General features: G+C 44.4%; 1 protein-coding gene across 19 annotated transcripts in view; it reads right to left on the bottom strand.

The window, feature by feature from the left end:
• CSGALNACT1 (chondroitin sulfate N-acetylgalactosaminyltransferase 1) overlaps nucleotides 1-23,274 on the bottom strand; it is a 360,064-nt gene that overhangs the window by 101,610 nt on the left and 235,180 nt on the right. For all 19 annotated transcript variants that reach the window (XR_003120809.1, XM_025394203.1, XM_025394219.1 and 16 more), the window contains one exon: nucleotides 1,930-2,859. Coding sequence is in view for 18 of the 19 variants with exons in the window: in XM_025394203.1 (XP_025249988.1) it covers nucleotides 1,930-2,563 (634 nt within the window). In the remaining variant the exon portion in view is untranslated. The remainder of the gene's footprint in view (nucleotides 1-1,929; nucleotides 2,860-23,274) is intronic.

Genomic DNA, 23,274 nt, shown 5'->3' on the forward strand with positions numbered 1-23,274 from the left:
AGAGGCTGGCGTCACTGCTGATTGAGAAAGATAGGCCTTATGTTTTAAACTACTGTGCATAGAATAGCAGATAGATTTCAAATACGAATGCAGATTGAACATCACAAGGTCACACATTTCAAATTGCAGACGCTGATTTGCAATCAAGTTCTTTTGAAATTGCTCTGTATAGGGGCAGTTCTATGTAGCACACCCCAGGGAGAGTGAAAACCAGGATTTATTTTTAATGATGTTTAATGATTTTCCCTGGGGGTTGGCTAGTAAACTAATACATGTGGAAATGCTTTATAAACTGTAAAGTACTATAAAATGTGATGTTGCACCATCATCATTCTATTTTGAACTCTTACTGTGTGCTTACCATGTGCTCATACTGTCAAATGTCCTGAACATTCTAGACATTTTTACTGTTTCATATAAATGAGATGTGTTTTGTTTTTTTTTTTGTCTCACACCAAAGACGATCTTGTAAAAGATTTCTTTACCTGGCTCTAGGCAAATAAAAACTGATGATACGTTAAAATTGCAACAATTTATGGTTCACATATCAGGTCTAAAAAAGCATAAAAGAAGAAAGTGTCCAAAGAACACAGGCAGAAACAGCAGCAGGAGGGTTTTTGATTGGAAGAAAGAGTCAGTTTTGCCTGTAGGCCCGTGAGACAGTGGTTGTATAACCAAAGTAGGGAGTAGGGTTAGGTGGACACAGCTATATTTCTGGGTAAGGAGTAGGGTTAGGTGGACACAGCTGTATTTCTGGGCAAGATGAATTATATTCTATTCAGAAATGGGGAAAGACTAGATGCCCTTGAATCTACTTCTTTTCCCAAATTATTAGTTGATTTTTGAACCAATAACAATAGATAAGAAGACATTAACTTTCAAGAAACTGGACAAGGCTGTCTTCTAAAATTAGACACAAACACAAATTAACACTAGGCTGTCCTACACCTGTGTAAAAAAGATGAGCCATCATCTCACTAGTTTCCATGTGCTTTGACAATGTGTACGATATAACATAGACGTTAAGGAGACAGACTCTGAAGTTAAGACTTCCAGGGTTCAAATCCTGGTTCTGTCACTTGTTAGCTGAGCAACTTTACGTATTTAATTAATTAAACTACACCTCCATTTCCTCATTCCCTAATGGGGTCATTACAAGGGAAAAGAATAAATGTGGCTGGCACAGGCCGGGCGCGGTGGCGCAAGCTTGTAATCCCAGCACTTTGGGAGGCTGAGACGGGCAGATCACGAGGTCAGGAGATCGAGACCATCCTGGCTAACACGGTGAAACCCCGTCTCTACTAAAAAATACAAAAAACTAGCCGGGCGTGGTGGCGGGCACCTGTAGTCCCAGCTACTAGGGAGGCTGAGGCAGGAGAATGGCGTGAACCCGGGAGGCGGAGCTTGCAGTGAGCTGAGATCCGGCCACTGCACTCCAGCCCGGGCAAGACAGCGAGACTCTGTCTCAAAAAAAAAACAAAAAACAAAAAACAAAAAAAGTGTGGCTGGCACAATGTCAGTGCAATAACATGTGTTTGTTATTATTCTGTTCATGGGTTTGCTAACCAAGTCCAGTTACTAGAAGTGCCTGTGAGAAGGGCTAAAATAAAAATGCCGTCATGTTTTATTTGGGTTTCAAAGTTTTATGTTTATCTATTTTAAAAATGAAAGCAAAAAGTTCTACCTTCTTCTGCCAAGGAACAATGAAACTGTCCACTCAATGACTGTGGTATCCATGAGAAAGTAAGTGGAAACAGATGTTTCTGAAAAATATAAAGCCATGCCGTACCTTTTGGTGTCACACACATAAAACTTTCCACCAGCCATCCCAGAGCCAGCTGCCAGCCTCCTGCAGCTGGAACCTGCCTGGGTGCCAGGACTCCCCAATTCGTTTTCTTCTCCTTTCCCCCCAGTTCACAAAATGCTAACCTTCTATGAAATCAGAGGCTGTGTAAGGACGGTGGTTGGGGCTGTTCTCTGCAGGATTGTTCAGGGTCTCCAAGGCCGATTCAATGGCTTCCACCAACTCATCCCGCTTGTCCTTCCTCACGGGCTTCTCCTCGGGGTGGCGGGTAAGGCCAGTCTCCAGCTGGTACACCTTCTGTAGAGTAAAGCTATCAAAAGGCACTGCTGCATACTCCGTGGCCAGTTTGACACCAGTGTGCACCTCTGCCTTGTCCACCTGTGAGTGCAGGAAGGCCAGGAGGTCGGCCTGGGTTTTCTCTGGGGGGCTCCTGTCCGGCCCCAGGCCAGCAGCATCGCTGGCTTGGTACTGCCCATTCCTGAGCTGCTCACTCCTCTCCTGCAGCTCCTCCTTGAGCTGCGCGATCTGCCGCTTCAGGCTGCTTACGTAGTTGCGGTGCTGCTCCTCCCACTCCTGCAGGACGGCCTGGTACCCCTCCTTCCCCGTGGGGCTGTTGGCCCTGGGCAGTGCCAGCTGCTCGTCGTCACCTTTTGGGGTGCAGGCCAACATGTACAGGACAGAGATGGCACAGCAGAGGAGCACCAGCAAAACCACCACCCGGGAAATCCACGCAAGCAGCCCCCGGCGAACCATCATCATTCAGGAATCAGCCATGCGTCCAGAACCGGTGGCATCCCTGGAAGCCAGGGTCCCCACGGAAGGGCTTCCCTGGGCTAGACCACAGGAAACATGCTTTTGGGGCCCCCGGAGCTGCTTGCATCCATTTCCTTCTAGAATGAGTTCTGCCTCTTGGAATTAACCACCACACAGAGCAGCTTCTCTACTTTTAAAGGATGATCTTTCAGGCAGAAGCAATGACTTAAGTGAAATCTCCAAGTTTTCACCTTCATTCCCATCATAGCCTTCCTGATGTGCAGCCAACAGCAAGAGGGGACCTGGGAAGAAACACAAATGACAGCAACACTTAATCAAGACAACGACTCCATCATGTTCCCTATGGCAATCAATATCCAACAGATCTCCTGTGAGAGTTACGAAAAATGCCTATGATAGATGATTAAGTATTGTTAAATGTGTATAAATCAGAACACAAATGCACATCTGCAATGTAATGCAAATAAGCAACAAAGGACACAGAAAAAAGATTGAAAGGAAAATGGCAAAATGTGAACAGTAATTCTCTCCAGATGGAAAGACTACGAGTCATCTTTCTGCTTCCATTTTTCTGTATCTTGTAATTTCTGCCTAGTGGCACACGTTCTGATGGTTAAAGGAAGAAAAGCAAAAATGTTAATGACATTGGAGTTGCCGGCAGGGGACTACTTGGCCAGAGCCTGTGCTGTGTTTGTTTGGCCCCTCCAAGTCTTATGCTGAAATGTGACCCCCAGTGTTGGGAGGTGGGGCCTGGTGGGAAGTGCCTGGATCATGGGGGTGGATCCCTTAGGCATGGCTTGGTGCCATTCTTGCTGGAGTGAGTTGGCACTCTTAGCTCCCATGAGAACTTGTTGAAAAGAGCCTGGCGCTTTGTCTCTCTCTATCCCCACTCCCTCGTGCTCCCACCATATAACGCCTGCTGCCTGTCACCTTCCACCGTGAGTGGAAGCAGCCTGAGGCTCTCATCAGAAGCAGATGCTGGCGCCATGCTTCCCATACAGCCTGCGGAACTGCAAGCCAGATAAACCTCTTTTCTTTGTAAGTTACGTAGCTTCAGGTATTCCTTTAGAGCGGCAAGAACGAACTAAGCCTTCCAGCAGGTGTGGATGCAGCCAAGTGAGCCCACATGCATTTACCTGTGTGCACTCACTCAGAGCAGGCCTGAAAGGGGATCAACATGGTTCCAAGCTTTCTGCTGAGGAACTGGGGAAGCATCCAGAGGTTCAAACATACAAATAATAAATGTGGACGGTAACACATCCAGAAGGGATCAGGAGACAGTGGTTCCAGCTAACTCTTCGATTCTGCTTGCAGACAAGAGAAGATGAATTTATCATAGAAGAGATGAGGTTGGGAGAAGAAGAGAGATCAGAATCAGAAATACTGTCCTTTTGGGACCCAAATCCCAGTTATATCTCTGCTCCAGTGTCTGTGAGGAATTCTGTGTCCTGATCCTTCATAAGAAATACTCAGACAGGTCCCAGGACCTTTCACACACTCTGCACCTCAACTTTCAATCTCGATAAATGAGAAGCCAGTCTGACTGCCTTCTTCACTTCCCCCTGGGGTCACCCTTCCTCGTCCTCCACTCATCATGGACATTTCCACAGCACACTCCTTTTCAGATGTGCTCCTTCCTTAATCCCTTTTCCTTGTCTTCCTCTACCCATCTTAGCCAGAAAAACAAACAAACAAAAAAAGAATGATTAATGCAAAATAGACCGAATAGAACTTCTTGTCTAGGGATATTTTAATGAAACCTTCCTAGATGCATCTTTCTTTTTTTCTTTTCTTTTCTTTCTTTCTTTTTTTTGTTGAGACAGAGTCTCGCTCTTTTGTCAGGCTGGAATGTAGTCGTGTGATCTTGGCTCACTGCAACCTCTGCCTCCCGGGTTCAAGCAATTCCCCTGCCTGAGCCTCCTGAGTAGCTGGGACTACAGGCACACATCACCATGCCCAGCTAATGTTTTTGTATTTTAGTAGAGATGGGGTTTCACCATGTTGGCCAGGATGGTCTCCATCTCCTAACCTCGTGATCCGCCCGCCTTGGCCTCCCACAGTGCTGGGATTACAGGTGTGAGCTGCCGTGCCCGGCCCTCCTAGATGCATCTTTCTACATCACTTCACTCACAAACATGCTCCCTGAGGGTAGCATGCTTTTGCCATTTCACAAAAACTTGTCACTTTAAGTAATCCTCGTAACTAAATTATTCTTTATACAGTCTTCATCCAGCTCAGAAAGCCAGATTCCGGGCCAAAAATCATCTCATTTACTGGTAGCCTATCCCATTTACCAATGAGAAGAAGAGCCCAGCCCAGTCAATTCGCACATTCAGGACCCTTGGGAGAAAAGAGAGAAATGTTCCTCTCAAAGACAGAATGTTAACAACCTCCTTGACTTTACTTGAATATTCACTTGCTATGCACTATGTCTACACAACAATTCCTCTTCTATTACCGAGGAGATGTGCCTCTTAGTGATATCACTATGCTATCAAAATAGTTTATTTCTCAACTTTTCTGAGAAATTCAACACTTAACATTCTAATATTTCCTTTGGCCCAAGGATCCTCTCTACTGTAATTTAGAACAACACACAGTTATTAGTGCTAGGTTTAAAGTGCATGTTTAGCCCTGGAAGCCTTTTCCATCTGATGAAAATCTTGGGATTTGTATAATTACTATAATTCTGTGATTGAAAACAGCTCAGCTTTGGTGTTCAGGCACCTTGCTGTTTCTAATGAAGTCTCTCAGATAAACTCATTATATCCAAGTATTAAATTACCAGTGAAGACATGTTATCGTGCTATTCTGCCACTTTCAAGACTCCTACTTTAAATACGTTGTCACTAAAGACAAAACAAGCAAATCAAAAAACAAAATTGGAATAGTCAACACATTTTGTTGTGTTCTAGAAACTTACATTATGCAGTTTTCTCTCCGAGTTTTCTAATAAAATTGTTGTATTTGCATAAAAGATGAAAATCATGTTGGTTAACTCTATGCCATTTGAAAACTAAATCTGTGATTTGAAAATTTAAAACTAGAATATCTTTTTGTTCTGTTCTATAATTTTCTTCAAGATCTAGTTTGGCTTTTGAAATTCACTAGTATAAATTTCAAAGTTATTTGGTATTCCACTCTTTGGAGAAAAGGAGCAAAAGTGGAAAAGACCGATTTTTAGGAAGAATGGGCATTTTTTATAGAAATAACAAAAAGCCATAAGAATTGCCACCAAGGAGGCAGTGATCAGTTTTTCCTTTGAAATGCCAGAAGTAGGTAACACGTGTCGGAAACAAAACTCCATTCTTTAACAGACAAAATATTTCTGAACCGTTCCAGCAATCTCATCTGTAATCAAAAGCTTCACAACTGGTTACACTGAAGAGGCTGGGAGTATCTGCTTCCTGAAGTCAGGAGAGGCTTTTATCCTTTGGATTCTTGCTTCTATAAAGACTTCAGGCTTTTCCTTTGGTAGCACAAAACATCATTCTTAAAAGTGGGTGTTGGCCAGGCGCGGTGGCTCACACCTGTAATCCCAACACTTTGGGAGGCCAAGACGGGCAGATCACTTGAGGTCAGGAGTTCAAGACCAGCCCGACCAACATGGCAAAACCCCGCCTCTACTAAAAATACAAAAATTAGGCATGGTGGCACGCGCGGCATGTAATCCTAGCTAATGTGGATGCCGAGGCACGAGAATTGCTTCAACCCGGGAGGCAGCGGTTGCCGTGAGCTGAGATTGCAACACTGCACTCCAGCCTGGACAACAGTGCAAGACTCTGTCTCAAAAAAAAAAAAAATGGATGTCACCTTACCACCTCTGCTACCTTCATGAAAAACCACCTTGATGAGATATAACTGGACCAATATATACCTAAGCCACAAAAGCTCTGTGCAGTCTCCTTCCCTTAGCAGCAGTGGGAGAATTGAAGAGCTAACATGTATGTATTCACAGACTTGCAGATGGAAACCACTGTGTAATTACCAAGCACTACTAGAAGTTAGAGATGACAGTGAAAATACAGCTTCATGTGATCGCAGCGGCAATGAGCTACTATTTTAAGAAGTTAGAAAGGCACCCAGATTTTTAGACCAGCTCAATCTCTTGGGGGGTGGCTGCGGGATGGAGAGAGTGGGGAGCAAGGAGTCCCTGTCAACAACAAATTTTAGGACCCTTGGAAGAAGGGAGATGCATATTCCCGGGTTATTTATTTTTAACTGTAGAAAATCCTCGTGCTCATCCGGTTTATTGACTCTGCCATTTTTAAATGTTCATCCTTATGAACTGTTTTGCCTAATACTTTCCTGTCCCTGGCCAAACCCCCAGTGATGGATCTGTGATGCATCATGTCTGAAACTGTGGATTTATTGATTTGAATGAAGAAGATATCCAAGCGCAATGCCTTGCCTGCCATTCTTACAAACTCTGGGCAACAAAACAACAGGACGAAGCCTTCTTCGTGGTCTTCTGTGAAGGCAAAAGACCCCTGCAGAGCAATGCTTTTAGGGCTCACTCCAATCTGAGACCTAGAAACAACCTCCAAATAACATAGCAATGGCCAAGTAACAGATGACAGTCTCAGTCCATTCTATCTAGGATTCTGTCTTTATTTATCCATACAACAAATAGGCATTAAGCACCTAGAATGTTCAATGCACTGTATAAAAAGTTACAGGAGATGAAAAGGTGAACCAAGAACAAATCCCAACCTCAACAAACTTACTAGCTTGTAGAGGAACCGACGTCCTTTCAAATAACTATAATTTGAGCCCCAAACAGACAAATGCCATTAAAATAGATATAAAATGCTAATGTCATGTTCCCACCGACCAAATGTACGGGTGAGGAGTGGGAGATGGGAGGATTGGAAAAGTACAAACATAATACATTTTAAAATGACAAAAGCTTAAGATAAATGTTATGTGTTATCAATATTTGTCAAGATAAGATACCCAAGTAGTTACAGGTACCATTTACCATTTCATCTCAGAAGGTAAAATGAAGGTAGTCAGGTTTGTTTCAGAGCCTAAGACTTAACTCAAATGTGGCCAGTGCATACCGGGATTTCTATGACTAGGACAGAAGGTGCTCTTAGTTTGGGTGTCAGCATTTCACTCTGCAGATTTCAGTGAACATTTTGGTCACGAGAGCTGTGTACTCTGCCAAGATATGCCTAGTAATGTCCACAAGAAGCTCATAAATCAAGAAAGACTCAAGGACTAGCCCTGCTGATGAAACGCTGTCAGGGTCAGCAGCAGGCAGAAAGGACGGTGGCTTCCTGGCGAGGCCAGGGCAGGCAGCACTACATGCTACAATGACAGGCCTTGTAAGTGATAAAGGAAACTATTCAAGGAGTGGCAATAAATTCTGCAAGACATCTCCACCCCATGTGCAGACACAGCCAAAAGGCTTGATGGAGAAAAAAAACAAGCAGTGTCTATGGGGTCAGGAAGCGGTAGACCAAAGCCCTAACACCACAGTGTGAGTCTATTCCACTTGGGCACATACAATCAGCTCTTTGACAGCAAGGGCACAGACTAACCTTCAGTCAAAGGATTAGCTGTACCAAGAGGACATAAACTCGAGCCATATCTCTCGGATAAACATACCATCCTAGATGTGTGTGGAAAGGATTCTTATTCAGAGTTTTCAAATGCTCTCAAAAATGGATATAAAGTTAGCACTGTAAACTTTGTTTGAACATATGGCTTCATTTAGAATTCCCGCTACACCAACTGAATTCCTGTAGGCAGGGTGTGGTAGCCAGGTTCCAAGATGGTCCTCAATGGTCCCTGCCTCCTGGTATTCATACCACTGTGTGTTTGCTCCCACACTGTACCGGGGGCTTGATGTGAGTGACTGTATTAGTCTGTTCTCACACTGCTACAAAAAACTACGTGAGACTGGGTAATTTATAAAGAAAAGAGGTTTAATTGACTCACAGTTCCACAGCTGTACAGGAGGCATGGCTGGGGAGGCCTCAGGAAACTTACAATCATGGTGGAAGGGAAAGCAAGTGTATCTTTACATGGTAGCAGAAGAGAGAGAGTGAAGGGGGAAGTGCTACACACTTTTAAACAACCAGATCTTGCGAGAACTTACTCACTGTGATGAGAACAGCAAGTGGGAAATCTGCCCCCATGATCCAATCATCTCCCACCAGGTCCCTCCCCCAACACTGGGAATTACAATTCAAAATGATATTTGGGTGGGGACACAGAGTCAAACCATTTCAGTGACCAACAAATATGGCAGAAGAAGTGGTATGGCACTTGTGACATTAAGTTGTAAAAGGCTGCAGCTTCTGTCTTGGATGCCCTCTCTCCCAAGCAAGCTGCTATGTTGTGAGCAGCCCTGTGGAGGGACACATGGATGAGGAACTAAAGCCTCCAGCTAACCAACGCCTAGCAAGGAACAGAGTGAGGCCTACCACCAACCCCCTGAAAGAGCTTGAAAGCGGGTTCTGCAGCCACAGTTAAGGCCTAAGATGACTGCAACCAGAGAGCTTGATTGCAACCCTGAACCATAACTATCCAGCTAAGCTGCTCCTGGACTCCCGACCCTAAAACCTTGTGAGATAATAAATGTTTGTTACTTTAAGTCTGGGGATAATTTGTTACATTCCAACAGATAGATAACTAATTCACAGGGTTACAGACTTCAGATTTACATAAAAATGCTATCTCTCAACCACACACTATTTTTCATTTTATAAAATGTTTTAATATGCCTTATCTCCTATGATGCAATAATCTTTTGACAGCAGAAATACATTACTGTAATCACTTCTCAGTTTGAGAAAAGAAGGGTTAGAGAAGTTATGTGACTCATCTAAAACCACACAACCTGCAAGCTATAGAAATGGGACTCAAACCCATCCTTGACTTGAAGCCCAATATGCTTTCTACCAAAGTCCTCCAAGATTTTGTTCTTGAACAATGGTCATGAGTCCAAAAAGAGATTTTTTTTTTTTTCTTTTTTCAAGTGTCAGGGACTTCAGGAAATCTGTAAAGTTAAAATGTAATTATGTTTTAGAGGAACCTTGTTTCCAAAAACCAGAGTCAACAATGGTGTGTTACATAGAAGTAGTTGACTATCACAGCACACGGGCCAAGTTAACTGAGAAGTGGTGAAGCACAGCAGGTCTGCCTTCCTTCCAGTCATTGTCTTTGCAGCCAATGGCAGCACAACCCACCAAGTTGCTTAAGCCAGAAGCAGGAACCATCCCTAGCCCTTCCTTCTCCATCATCTTCTGCCACAGACTTATCACCACGTGAACATGCTTCCTCTTCCAAAAGTATCTCAAATCAGTTCTTGCATCTCTACCTCCACCACCACCCTACTCAAGGCTCCATCATCTCCTACCTAGACTATGCACTACACACTGAATATTAGAGGTGGGTGGAGGCACCCAGGACATTGGAGGATGGCGACAATGTGGGACAAAAGAGGACAGCAAAGGTCTTAACATCAAAGGAAAATATCGCAAAACATAATAGAAGACACACGAAAACCACTACAAGGACTGAAAGACCCTAAAGCTCCCGACTCCTACACCCAGTACATTCTGTTCATAGAATTCTCTCTCTCTCTCTCTCTCTCTCTATATATATATATATATATATATATAGTGCCATCTGCCTTCTTTTAAAGAAAATGAGTATATACAACCAACACCTACAACTGCTGGAGTCCACAATAATCTATCTCTTGTACACACTTATATAGTTTAGGGCCTGAGGCACAGTTATGCCATTACTTAATGTAAGAAAAATGTTCTGAGAGATGCATCATCAGGCAATTTTATTGTTGTGTGAACATCATAGAGTGTACTCTCACAAACCTAGATGGTAGATCTACCGCACACCCAGGCCACATGGTACAGCCTGGTGCTCCCAGGCTACAAACCCCTGCACAGCATGTGGCTCTAATAAATACTGCAGTCGACTGTACCACTCTGGTATTTGTGTATCTAAACATATCTAGACAAAGAAAAGGTACAGTAAAAATATAGTATTATAATTACAGAGCTACCCATATGTGTTCGTTCCATTGACAAAATGTTACACATGACATGACTATACTTTCAAAGAAGTCAAAATGACCTGAAAATAAGAATGGCTCATCATCTCCCCAAACCACATCCACCCAAAAGTTTCAGAGCAGAATTTTCAGGTGTCAGAGATCTTTCTGGAATGCAGGTTTCTTTTTTCCATTGAGACTTCCATTACCATCTATATATGGGCCAAGTGCTTTATCTTCAGCTATGTTCCTGACAGCAACTAAAGCAGATCAGTATTACTGTGTACGCACTAAGAGGTGCTTGAGCCAAATCCCAGCGAGAGGACAGGGGTCCCACTGGGGAGTCAACAATTAAATGCCAAGAGCTTGGAGTTGGCTGTGAAATGATCTGACGCCTTCTTCCCTCATCCCCTCCAGCCCTGACACTGAGCTACTTAGCACGGGCACTGGCTCGGGTTTTACACACAGCAATCTGCGCGGGCAGCTGCCTCAGTGGTCCCAGCAGTTTTATGGCTTTTCCTCCTCTTTCCTCAACACTCAAGATCAGCTGTCTCCAAACTTTAATTAAACATAAACAGCACATTCCAGGCAGTCAATGACTTTGGAACAGAGACTACATATATCAATATATTTAAAAATTATATACAGGCCAGGCACAGTGGCTCTCACGTGTAATCCTAGTGCTCAGGGAGGCTGAGGCAGGCAGATCCCTTGAGGTTAGGAGTTTGATACCAGCCTGGCCAACATGGTGAAACCCCGTCTCTATCAAAAAAAAAAAAAAAAAAGCAAAAGAGAATTAGCCCGGGGTGGTGGCTCATGCCTGTAGTCCCAGCTGCTTGGGAGGCTGAGGAAGAAAAATCACTGGAACCTGGGAGGTGGAGTTTGCAGTGAGCTGAGATCACTGCACTGCACTCCAGCCTGGGCAACAGAGCAAAACTCTGACTCCAAAAGAAAATAAAAATAAAATATTATATACAAGCTTTATAATGTAGTATTATGTATTTACAACATATCTAAAATAATAAAGCCCAAAATATTTTTAAATAATATTTTCTCACCCTGATGGACCATCCTGGACCCCACAGAGACCTAGCTCCAGGTTTGCAGTAGTTGATCTTCTGACTGCATTACAAGTGTCCTTGGGACAGGGCTGATTCCATGGCCCCAGTGCCAGGATAATGCCTTGATCCCCCATTCATTCGGGAACCCAGCCTCAGACTGCCTTGCCTGTGTCTGGACCCCAATGTCTCTATCTCAGGGTCCCCAGCACCTGCTGTCAGGCCATGTGACCAAACTGCCCAGGACTCCACCCAGAACCCACTTCCCTTCCTTCCTCACCCAAAAGACTTAGGCTCAGCCTTCAAGATGCTCCTTGAGTCTTCCCTGTGAGGTCCCCGTATCTCCAGGCCCAGAGAGCATGTCCTCCAGGGACCAACACTGACCCAGCCCAGGAGAACCGGCTGGCAGATGACTTCGCAGCCAGGAATTCCCTAGTTGGGAGGGACCCTCCATCGCCTCAGCTCCTCGTTGGTCTTTTAAAAGAATTCTGATTCAATTTCCCTGCCTTGAAACAGAAAAAGGGAAATGTGGCAAAAAGAAACTGGCACCTGCTAGTCAGAAAATGAAAGCACACTGATCACAACCACAAGCACCGAAAGGCCAAGAAACAGACCCGAGTCCTCTTTTGTTTTATTTTGATTTTTAATTTGCTGGCAAACCTTTACAAAGGCGGCTTGATTGAGAGGGGCTTCCTGTCTATGCCAGACCTTCTAGTCCCATTCCTTGCAACCGCCACCCTTGTTTCAGGAGGACCTAAGGCAGGTAGTTGGCATGGGTGGTGGTCATGGACCCCAGAGGATGCAATGAGGGCAGGACACTGGCATAAGAAGATGCTACTCAAGTCAGGTGTGCAGAATAAAGACCCTCCTTCCAGCTGTAAGTTGTCTCAAGCACACATGCGGGGCTGAGTCAGCTGCCAAACTCTGCAGAGAGACCTGCCTCCCAGAGTCCTTTGGGGCTCTTGGGGCTGGTTCTCATCCCAAACTGAGAACTGCATGAAACCAGCCTTCCAACACCCTTCCCTTGTTCACAATTACAAGTACTCAACGAGCATTTACTTTGGGGCCAGACCTCATACTAAGTACTTTACAAATATTATCTCATTTAGTCCTCACGACAATCCTATGAGCTACATCTTATTATCCCCATTAAAGAAACAGAAACTGAGGCTTAAAGCAATGAAGTAACTTGCCCCAGATGCTCAGATGGCAAGTAGCAGAGCCCAGCTCCAAACCCAGCTCCATCTGATTCTTATCCACTAGACTATACTGTTCAACCCCCTTCATAACCCCGAACTGCTTGCTGAGAACTGCTCCTCATTCTACACCCAACATGTCCAATTTTTCTTGTTTCTGAACTCAAATATTATTATGAACTTGCCTGGCCCCTCAAACATGGCATGAATCACTGCTTCTCTAGTTATAATGTTTTGTATCCCCATGTAGCTGTCATTTGTGTTTACCCATCTCTTAACAGCTAAGCAAACTCACATGATCCTAATAAATAATCCCCATCCCAGCATGCCCAGTGTGAGCCTTGCTCTGTCCCTGCAACTGGGGCCAGGCAAAATATCTTTGCAACATTCAGGTGTTTCTAAGCAATTCCACCAGACCCTCCAGCCGTGTGGCCTCCACAGACCAGGCTCTGGGCAGGCTGGAGGAATGTCACCCATTACTCCTTGGGCCTGGCCCTTGGGCTTCCATGATGGGATCCCCCAGGAGGGGTGAGATGCTGGAAGTGGCTGCTTTCTGGGGATCAAGGTGAACACAGTGACACCGGCAGTCCCAGCGGCCCAGGTGCTGCCTTCACTCCTGGAGTTTCCATTTCTAGCTGGAATCTACAACCACAGTTATTTCCTGTTCTCCATTCACTGTTTGGGCTGTGTTATTTCCTGTTCTCCATTCCCTGTTTGGATCGTGTTATTTCCTGTTCTCCATTCCCTGTTCTGGCCGTGATCCACTGCCCACCTGGAGAGGTGATTGCTTTTTAGTTGAGATGCCTCAAACCTGATATGTGGGTATAAGATGCCAGGAGTTTATACTCACATATCAAATTTGAAGCATCTAAACTAAAAAGCATCATGGCAAGTAGAATTTTTAAGCAACTAAGAAATGTTCTTTGAAAGTGGGCCAGTCGTGGTGACTCACACCTGTAATCCCAGTACTTTGGGAGGCCGAGGTGGGAAGATCACCTGAGGTTGGGAGTCGAAGATCAGTGGCCTGATCAACATGGAGAAAAACTGTCTCTACTAAAAATACGAAATTAGCTGGGTGTGGTGGCACATGCCTGTAACCCCAGCTACTTGGGAGGCTGCGGCTGGAGAATCGCCTGAATCAGGGAGGCAGAGGTTGCAGTGAGCCGAGATCGCATCACTGCACTCCAGCCTGGTCAACAAGAGTGAAACTCCATCTCAAAAAAAAAAAAAAAAAAAAAAAAAGAAAAAGAAGAAGAAAAAGAAGAAGAAGAAGAAAAAGAGAACATCTCTAGGTGGGTTAAACTGATGGCTGGCATCACTGTGAAAGCCTCTCCTGCCAAAGACTGTTTTCATGCTGCTAATAAAGACATGTCTGAGACTGGGTAATTTATAAAGAAAAAGAGGTTTAATGGACTCACAGTTTCACATGGCTGGGGAGGCCTCACAATCATGGCTGAAGGTGAACAGCTCATCTTACAAGGCAGCAGACAAGAGAGAATGAGAGTCAAGTGAAAGGGGTTTCCCCTGATAAAACCATCAGATCTCCTGAGACTTATTCACTACCATGAGAACAGTATGGGGGAAACCTCCCCCATGATTCAGTTATCTCCCACCAGGTCCCTCCCTCAACACGTGGGAATTACGGGAGCTACAATTCAAGATGAGATTTGAGTGGAGACACAGCGAAACGGTATCACACTGAGTTCTCTCTTCTTTCCTCTAGAGCACTGCGAAAGTAGATGCCCATGTAATGGCCGTTTATCAAACTGACATCCTCCTGTGCAGGCAGAAACCAGCCCTGGCACTGGGGGAGACTCCAAGGCTCAGAAGTAAGCACCTGGGGAGATCAGGGTCTGAGGTCACATCACACAGCTTTCAGAGAAACGCATGCTGTGAATTAACAAAGACGGGACTAATTTTAAAATGAGCAACGCTCCCCAGCCAAGTACTTTCTGATATAGAAGTTAAGAAGAAATCACCTGGGCAGATAGTAAGGGTATGGGAGTCCTCAGTAAGGCTTTCTTTTAAATGAAAAGCAGTCCCAAATCATTTTCTAACAAACAGCAGCCTGTAAAGTTGAGCTCCAGATATACAAAAGGAAGCTGGGAGTTTGCATGGATGATTAACAGCAGGAACTAAGGACTAGACACGTTCAAGATGGCAGCTCCATCTTCCCTTCTCTTTGTCAGCAATCTGTACTGTAAGGAGCAGACAAAATGGCACCAATCAACTGGAAAGTCTATTTGCATAATAAGGTTAGGGTGGGGCCACCAACCTTCCCCACACACTATGTAAACGTCATACCTGATCAAACCAATCTGTGAGCCCTATGTAAATCAGACTGCCTCCTCAAACCAGACTATAAAATCCTATGCATTCTCTGTCAGTCAGTCCTTTTTCTGCTCTAAGACCCCTTTCTCTGTACAGAGAGCTGTTTCTCTTTCTCTTCTCTTCTGACTATTAAACCTCTGCTCCTAAACTCCTCCTGTGTGTCCGTGTCCTCTGTTTTCCAGACACGCCATGAGGAACCCCAGGGTATATACCCCAGACAATGTAGCTGCTTCACTTACAGCTAAGCCGTCAGCACAGGCCCTGAGCAGATTGCAGACAGAGGTGCTGAGTGCAGACATCAGCCACAAGGCGGGGTCAGAGGTGTGAATCACCACACTCTGTGCTGGGACGGCTAAGGTGGCTCCATTAGCGAAACAGGCTCAATTTTATTTATTTACAGTGAAAAGCAGCACAGAAAGAAGAAAAACGAAGCTCTCTCCTTCCTGATGAAATGATCCTTGTACATTATGAGCAGATAGAAGAGGGGAACTGAGGTTGAGAAACAATGTTTACCCAATGCCTTGACCAGGGATGAGGTGATGGTTTTAAAACATTCTTTAGACACAGCTATCCAAGAACAAAACATTATGGAAAGCCCAATTCATTGAAAGATACGGGTAAAAGTGTTCACTCTGAGTTCAAGGTAGTGACCCAGTCCTCTAGGGCAGCCGTAGGGGTGGGGATCTACATAGTACTGCTGGAGAATCCTTGGACCTTCTCTATCACCTGTTGTCTCACTTAAACCTCATAATAACTTTAGTGGCGAGTTGTTGATCCCCATTCTCCAAGACTAGGAAACTGGGATTCAGCAAGGCTGGGTGACTTGCCCACACAGCTAGTAGACCCCCATATCCTGAAGCACCACTAAAATGATCTGCTTCAATCAGTCTTACATTGTGCAAAGTAGACAGAACTTCTCAATATATACAGAATTAAACAACACCAGCACAGGGGAAGGCGATGCCCACAGCAGGGCAAAAGAGAAAGAGCAGGCAAGTTGAGAAAACATGCAGCAAGGAACCCTGGAAATAAGACAAAACATCGCCTCCAAAGAGAATCACTGGTGAGAGTTGGAGGTGAGAGTTGGAGGATGCGTGTAACACTCTCCCTTCTCTCCATCTCAGGCTCCCCTGGGTGAGACACTCTGCTTTGGTGCCAAGAGTGACAATCTAGTAATTAAATCTTGTCTTCTTGGGCACTTGCGGCCACCTAATGGCTGCTGTATGCTCCCTTCTCCCAGGGGTGCCATTCGGCCTCTCCACCCCCAATCCTTGGCATCAGTCAGCATGATGGAGAAGCCTGGTCTGCCCCAGGCATCATGGAAGACGGGAGTCTGCGCAGTGACCTCCCCTTCCCCACCCCCAGCACAGCGGAAACATCCTGCACTGAAAGGTGCCTGCACCAACTCTGGTGATGCCGGCACCCGCTCTGGTGAGTACATGGATGTGTTCTACCGGCGAGTTCAAGGTGAGACGGGTTAAGAATGAAACTGTTACTTTTAGTTAAGACAAAATAAACAGCCTAACTCCTCTCAGCTCTCCTCTTCCTTCCCCACCCACAAAAAGATATAAGCGCACAAATGAAGGGCTTTCTTTTAGAAAGTTGTTATTATAGAACGGGACTACAGAATGCACGTATTGTGCAGAATTATTTTAGAAACTCCATGAAGCTACATCAACCAAGGCGTCTCTCTTTGTGCCATTTATCTGAATATAAAAATGGAATAAAAAATGTAGGGAAAAATAACAAGACGAAGCCCAATAATACATAAATGCAAGATGCATTATTATTTTTGGTAAAAGTAAGACTTACAGATAATATTGCAGACAATATTTTTTAGGCTCTAGCTCCAGCCTCCCCAGGCCTATAAGTCCCTCTCCTTGAGTCCCTCACTCCTGGCACCTGCTGCCGATCCTATCTTGCAGTCAGCAGTATCTACTTGGGTAACTGATTATTATAGCATCAGCTAAAAAACATTTCAAGACTTCATGCCTGTAAAGAAATGTACCTGCAGTAGAAATTGTCCTGTTTCTATGCACAGATAGATGCCACAGGACAGTTATTTAATCCAAGTTTTACAATTTAACACTGTTGGACATTCCACTAATATGTTCTTTCTGCATCACTCTTAAAACATTCCATTCTCTTTCAGTAGACTTTCCTCTCATAATTATAACCCCATTCTATCTGCATCTTCCTTTTAACTTTCTGATACCTCCTATGAGGTAGGTTCTGTTATTATTATAACCATTTTGCAGACAAGGACATTGAGACAGAGGTTATTAACCTGTTCAAACGCCACAGCAAATCTGGGTCTTTAGTCCAGTGCTGTCTATGCTCTTAAGCACCGTGCCACATGGCTTCTCTATAATCTGCAGAGGTGCTTTAGCAGATGTGTGTTCACCATGAGGGAAAGCACTGAGAGGAGGTTAATCTGGAAACGCAGAATGCCCATTCAATACACCGTCCTGGAGTGTAAGGGCCACGAGGGAGGTGTGGGGGAAGACATCATAGCAAAGGGCCCTCATTTCAAGGCAGAAAATTTCAACTGATAGGATGAAATTTCATCCTACAGGTAACGGCTAGCTAGCTGTCTAAGATTTTAAACAGCAGACTCACACGATCAGAATTGAATTTTAGCAAATAAGCAGCGTTGAGATGAACTGGAGAGGAAGGACTGGCACTGCAGACACCAGATATGAGGCTATTACAGTGTTCTAAATAAAGGCCAGGGAAGCCTTGAACCCAGGTCACAGCACTAAAGATAGAAGAAGTATACCAATCACATGAGGAAGAAAAAAATAAAAGCTATCCATCAAGAATAGGGGCCGGGGGCTGGCACGGTGGCTTGCGCCTATAATCCTAGCACTTTGGGAGGCTGAAGTGAGTACATCACTTGAGGTCAGGAGTTTAAGACCAGCCTGGCCAACATGGTAGAACCCCATCTCTACTAAAAACACAAAAATTAGCCAGGTGTGGTGGTGGACACTTGTAATCCCAGTACTCGGGAGGCTGAGGCAGGAGAATTGCTTGTACCTGGGAGGCAGAAGGTACAGTGAGCTGAGATCATACCATGAGACTCCGTCTCCAAAACAAACAAACAAACAAACAAACAAAAAAACAAAGAAGAAGAAGAATGCCAGGGTTTAACGCATGTGTTTCAGAGGATGGAGCTGCCACTGAAAAACAACACACACAAGAGAAGATCTAGGAGAAAGACAAATTTGGTTTCATACACTTGCAAACTTTGCTCTGCCTGCAGGAATGGAAGAGAAGAGAGGGGGACTTTGGAAACAGAGCTCTCCTCGCATTCTCCAAATTATTGCATAGGCAAGCACCTGCTCTACCAATCCCTGAGTATGTGGTAAGACTTCACATGTCCATTTGTTCTGACTCTGTAAGATGCTTTCACATCTTGTATTTCCCTTTCTCCTGGCAGTCAATGCAGTGGTTGACAGCACAGGCTCCGAGTTTGAGACCATTTGAGCCCCGCAGTTGTTTGGTTTCTCGAAGCCTTTGTCTCCTAGACATAAGGAGCACAGAAAGGCTTGTCTTACAGAGTCCTCATGATGTACTCAGCATAGTGCCTGTAACAGAGTTAATATGAAATCAAAGTGAGCTAAACTAAGCTCAAAACCATAACAGCAACAGAAACGTGGCATTGACATCACTTTACTGATGAGAAAAGTAACCACCAAGAAATAAATAGCTGGTGTTTATATACAGGTACAGAGCTGGTAGAAAGCACAGTAAGAACTAGAACTCAGAACTCCAGACTCCTCATTTCTGACCTCTAAATTTGCACTTTCCAAATTTTAAATCAAAATAAACTCACGTTCTTACCTTTCCAGATCCATTTATTTTAGGAAAAGAAAACTGGTAAATTTGAAAAACTCTAAAATTCCATTTAAACCAAGTGTGGCAGATTCCATTAGGGATGCTGGGAGATTTTAAAAGGAATGTATATAAAACGCTCAGCCCAGTGTCCTGGCACAGTGGAGGAGGACATTAGGTCTGGGGACAACACATTCCATAATTGTAGACATGGGGGTGCAAATATTTTTCTGCACCAGGGAACTTACCAAAAGGACTCTGGGTACAACCTGGTGAAGTCCTGACCTGCAAAGTCACTCTTCAAAGGGCAGCAAACACATTTGGGAGAAATCTCCAAACTTCCTAAGTTATTTTTAAATTGCAATTTTCCAGTAGCTCAAAATATGATTCAATACACTAGTGTTCTAATTTCAGCTGCTGGTACTAGACATATTCCCAAGGCTCAAAAAAAAAAAAAAAAATTAAACAATAAAAGATTCTTCCCAAAATAAGGCTGCAAGATGTCATCGGAGTTTCCTGATGCCCTCTTCAGACTGCGTGCTACTATCCCGACATAGAACAAGGCTCAGTTCAAGGCTGCCTAGGAGAGGCATAAAGTGCCTCCATGTGAAACATAAATTGGAATATGATCCTTTTGATTACACTCATGTGAAGCTGCAACAATTGTAGACATTACTACCACTGCATTGCAAAAATCTCCGAGGAACAAGACCATCACAGTTCCATCTCACGTAACAGTGACCTACATTGAAGCAAGCACCTGTGAAAGAGGGGTAGGGCACCACCTCCTCATGCCACACCCTCCCCACTGTACAGGAAAGGCGGCATGTGAGATGCTCCTCAACAGCATGATTACATAGTACTATTTTTAGTTACTTATTTGGAGACAGGGTCTCGCTCTGTCACCGAGGCTGGAGTGCAAGGGTGCGATCATGGCTCACTGCAGTCTTGAATCCCAGGGCTCAAGCCGTCCTCCCACCACAGCCTCTGGAGGAGCAGGGACTGCAGATGCATGCCACGATGCCCAGCTATTTTTCTTTCTTAAATTTTTTGTAGAGATAGAGTCTTGCAATGTTGCCCATGTTGGTCTTGGACTCCTGGGCTCCAGCAATCTGCCCACCTCGGCCTCCCAAAGTGGTGAGATTACAGGCAGGAGCTACCACGCCCAGGCTACATTGTACTATTCATGTCCAGGCTACTCCATTGTACTATTAAAACAGAAAACAACTTTTCTGGAATTCAGTAAATAATGTTACAAATAATGTGAATTGTATTCACGTAATCATGAAATATCTATTAAATGCTTACTGCACGGAAGGGACCATACCAACTATCACAGGAGACAAAGAAAAGGGTCAACTGAGATTCCTATCCTCACCAGGGTAATGGTCAGTGGCAAGGACAGTTGTAAAAACAATGTTTATGTCAAGGAAATGTGATCAATCACTCATGATATAAACAAAACAGTGCCGTAGTTCAGAGGAGAGAAAGATCATCGGGTTGGAGGAATCACAGAAGCTTCTGCAGAGCCTTTCAAGTTGAGTATTATTTGTTAGGTAGAGATGGAAACACTTGGGAGAGCACCTAAATCATCATGGATATAAAATATGCAGCAGGGCCAGGCACAGTAGCTCACACCTGTAATCCCAGGGCTCTGGGAAGTTGAGGTGGGAGGATCACTTGAGGCCAGGAGTTTGAGACAAGCCTGGGCAACACAGCAAGACCCCATCTCTAAAACATAAAACTTAGCTGGGTATAGTGGTGCATTCCTGTAGTCCTAGCTCCTTGGAAGGATGAGGCAGGAGGATCGCTTGAGCCCAGCAGTTCAATGCTACAGTGATGATCACGCCACCTCACTCCAGCCTGGGCAACAGAGTGAGATCCTGTCTCTCTCAAAAAACACTGCAGCAGATCTAATTAAGATTTTTCCATTCCCACCATTCCCACTCCAATTCTGCTATTAAGGATGCATGTTATTTTAATAAAAAGAGGAAAAAAATAGAGAACTCAAAACTCACCATTTAATCAACCATGCCTAATTTTTTTCTAGATTTTGTTTTTCTAGTCTGTTTCTTTTAGCTTTCAAACCCTTTACATATGTCCCAGGGCAAGGTGAAAATACAATGAGCCTTGTCATAGTCCTTATGTTTTTAATATTAGTTCCTTCCATATTGAAGGAAGAGTTAGGATTTGTTTTTTCTTGACACTAAGCTAATGAGTCTCAAGACTGATATAAATGCAATTATCCTGTGGAATGGTGAGTCTAAGGAGGCTTCAACTTTTAATGAACATTGCTTATGCCTATTAAAAGCCTATAATGTGGTAAGGTTTGCAAGCCCTTAGCTACAGAGGGCTGGGACTGCCGATGGCCAAAGCCCCCGAGATGTTTATTTCCAGCTTCCTGGCTCAATGATAGAACAGACGTAAGCAAGAACATAACAAAACAAGGTGTACCTTTATGGAACGTCCCACAGCCTCAGCTTAAGAATCAGATAAAAGATGCTGGAAATAAAAAGAGAGAGAGAGAGACCGAGACCATCTCCACCACAGACCCTTGTAAACCAGAACAGTATCTCTGAGCACCAGCCAAGGAAATTGAGAAATAGTGCTTAGCACAAACTGACCACAGCATTGCATATGATTTACTACTTTGTTACATCTTTATTTCCAGCAATTCAGCAAAGCAAGCATGCCCCTTCAGTATGGAAACTTTGTGTTCTTTGTCCAATGTATCTGCCAGGCCTGGCTCTCCTTCCATGGCAATCCCTGTTGCAAAACTGATGAAAAACTAATGTCAATTTTCTTTAAACAAATGCAAAAATGACTTGCAGAGTTCAAATTAAAACACGCACTGTGGGTGGCATCATTACTGCTTTTATCTTTGTTTCTACTGGCACTAAGAACCTGCAGAATGGCTGGGCGTGGTGGCCCATGCCTGTAATCTCGGCACTTCAGGAGGCCGAGGTGGGCAGAGCATCTGAGGTCAGGAGTTCCAGATCAACCTGGCCAACATGGTGAAGCTCTGCCTCTACTAAAAAAAAAAAATTAATTAGCTGGGCCTTGTGACGCATGCCTATAGTCCCTGCTACTCAGGAGGCTGAGGTAGGAGAATCACTTGAATCCAGCGGGCAGAGACTGCAGTGAGCCGAGATCGTGCCACTGAACGCCAGCCTGGGCGACAGAGGGAGACTTGTCTCAAAAAAAATAAAAATAAAAATAAATAAATAAATAAATAAAAATAAAAAAGTAAAGCCCACTGTAAACCTTGTGCACAAAGCTGGAATAAATGATCTAGAGAAAAGCTGCCAAGTGAGAACAGAGAGGAAACAGCCTGTCCTTAGAGCATAGCTAAGTTACATGAATGCTCTAGTCTAGGGGCACAACCTCTGAACTGAGGCCCTAGAACCAGCACCTTGGCAGTGCCAGCTACGTGAGGCCAGGCGTGGCTCTATCTTGCTGCTCCCTGAGTGATTACTACCAGGGTCGGTTAACGCTGCCCCACTGCTCCGTCCTCTATAATTCTAGTGCGATATCCAAACCAGAAGCTAGGTCTAGCGTGCATTTACCATTCCATGTTATCCTATGTGCAGGAATGGGGAAACTAGGTGAGGACCTTTACAACTTCCTGTAAATCCGTAATTATTTTCAAATAAAAAGTTAAAAAAGCAACAGGCTGCTCAGCTCCACAAGGCCCGGTGCTGTCATATCCTTCCTCCCGCTATGCTTTGTTCAAACCCACCTCTCTCATGAAATCCAACTGGGTCTTGGGAAAGGAACATGGGATTGGGAGGCAGGAGCCCTGGTTTCCAGTCAGGGGCTTGCATTTCCTTAACTAGTGGGGCAGAACAGCCATTACTCAAGGGCCCTTAACTTTTAAGATTTATAGATAAAGGCCAGGCACAGTAGCTTACACCTATAATCCCAGCACTTTGGGAGGCTGCGGCAGGCAGATCACAAGGTGAAGAGATCGAGACCATCCTGGCCAACATGGTAAAACCTCATCACTACAAAAAATGCAAAATTAGCTGGGCATGGTAGCACGTGCCTGTAGTCCCAGCTACTTGGGAGACTGAGGCAGGATAATCACTTGAACCTGGGAGGCGGAGGTTGCAGTGAGCCGAGATTGTGCCACTGCACTCCAGCTTGGTGACAGAGCAAGACTCCATTTCAAAAAATATATATATACACACACATATATATGTATATATATGTGTGTATATATATGTGTATATATACATATATATGTGTATA

Source organism: Theropithecus gelada, chromosome 8 (assembly GCF_003255815.1).
Source record: "Theropithecus gelada isolate Dixy chromosome 8, Tgel_1.0, whole genome shotgun sequence".
NCBI classification, from domain to species: Eukaryota; Metazoa; Chordata; class Mammalia; order Primates; family Cercopithecidae; genus Theropithecus; species Theropithecus gelada.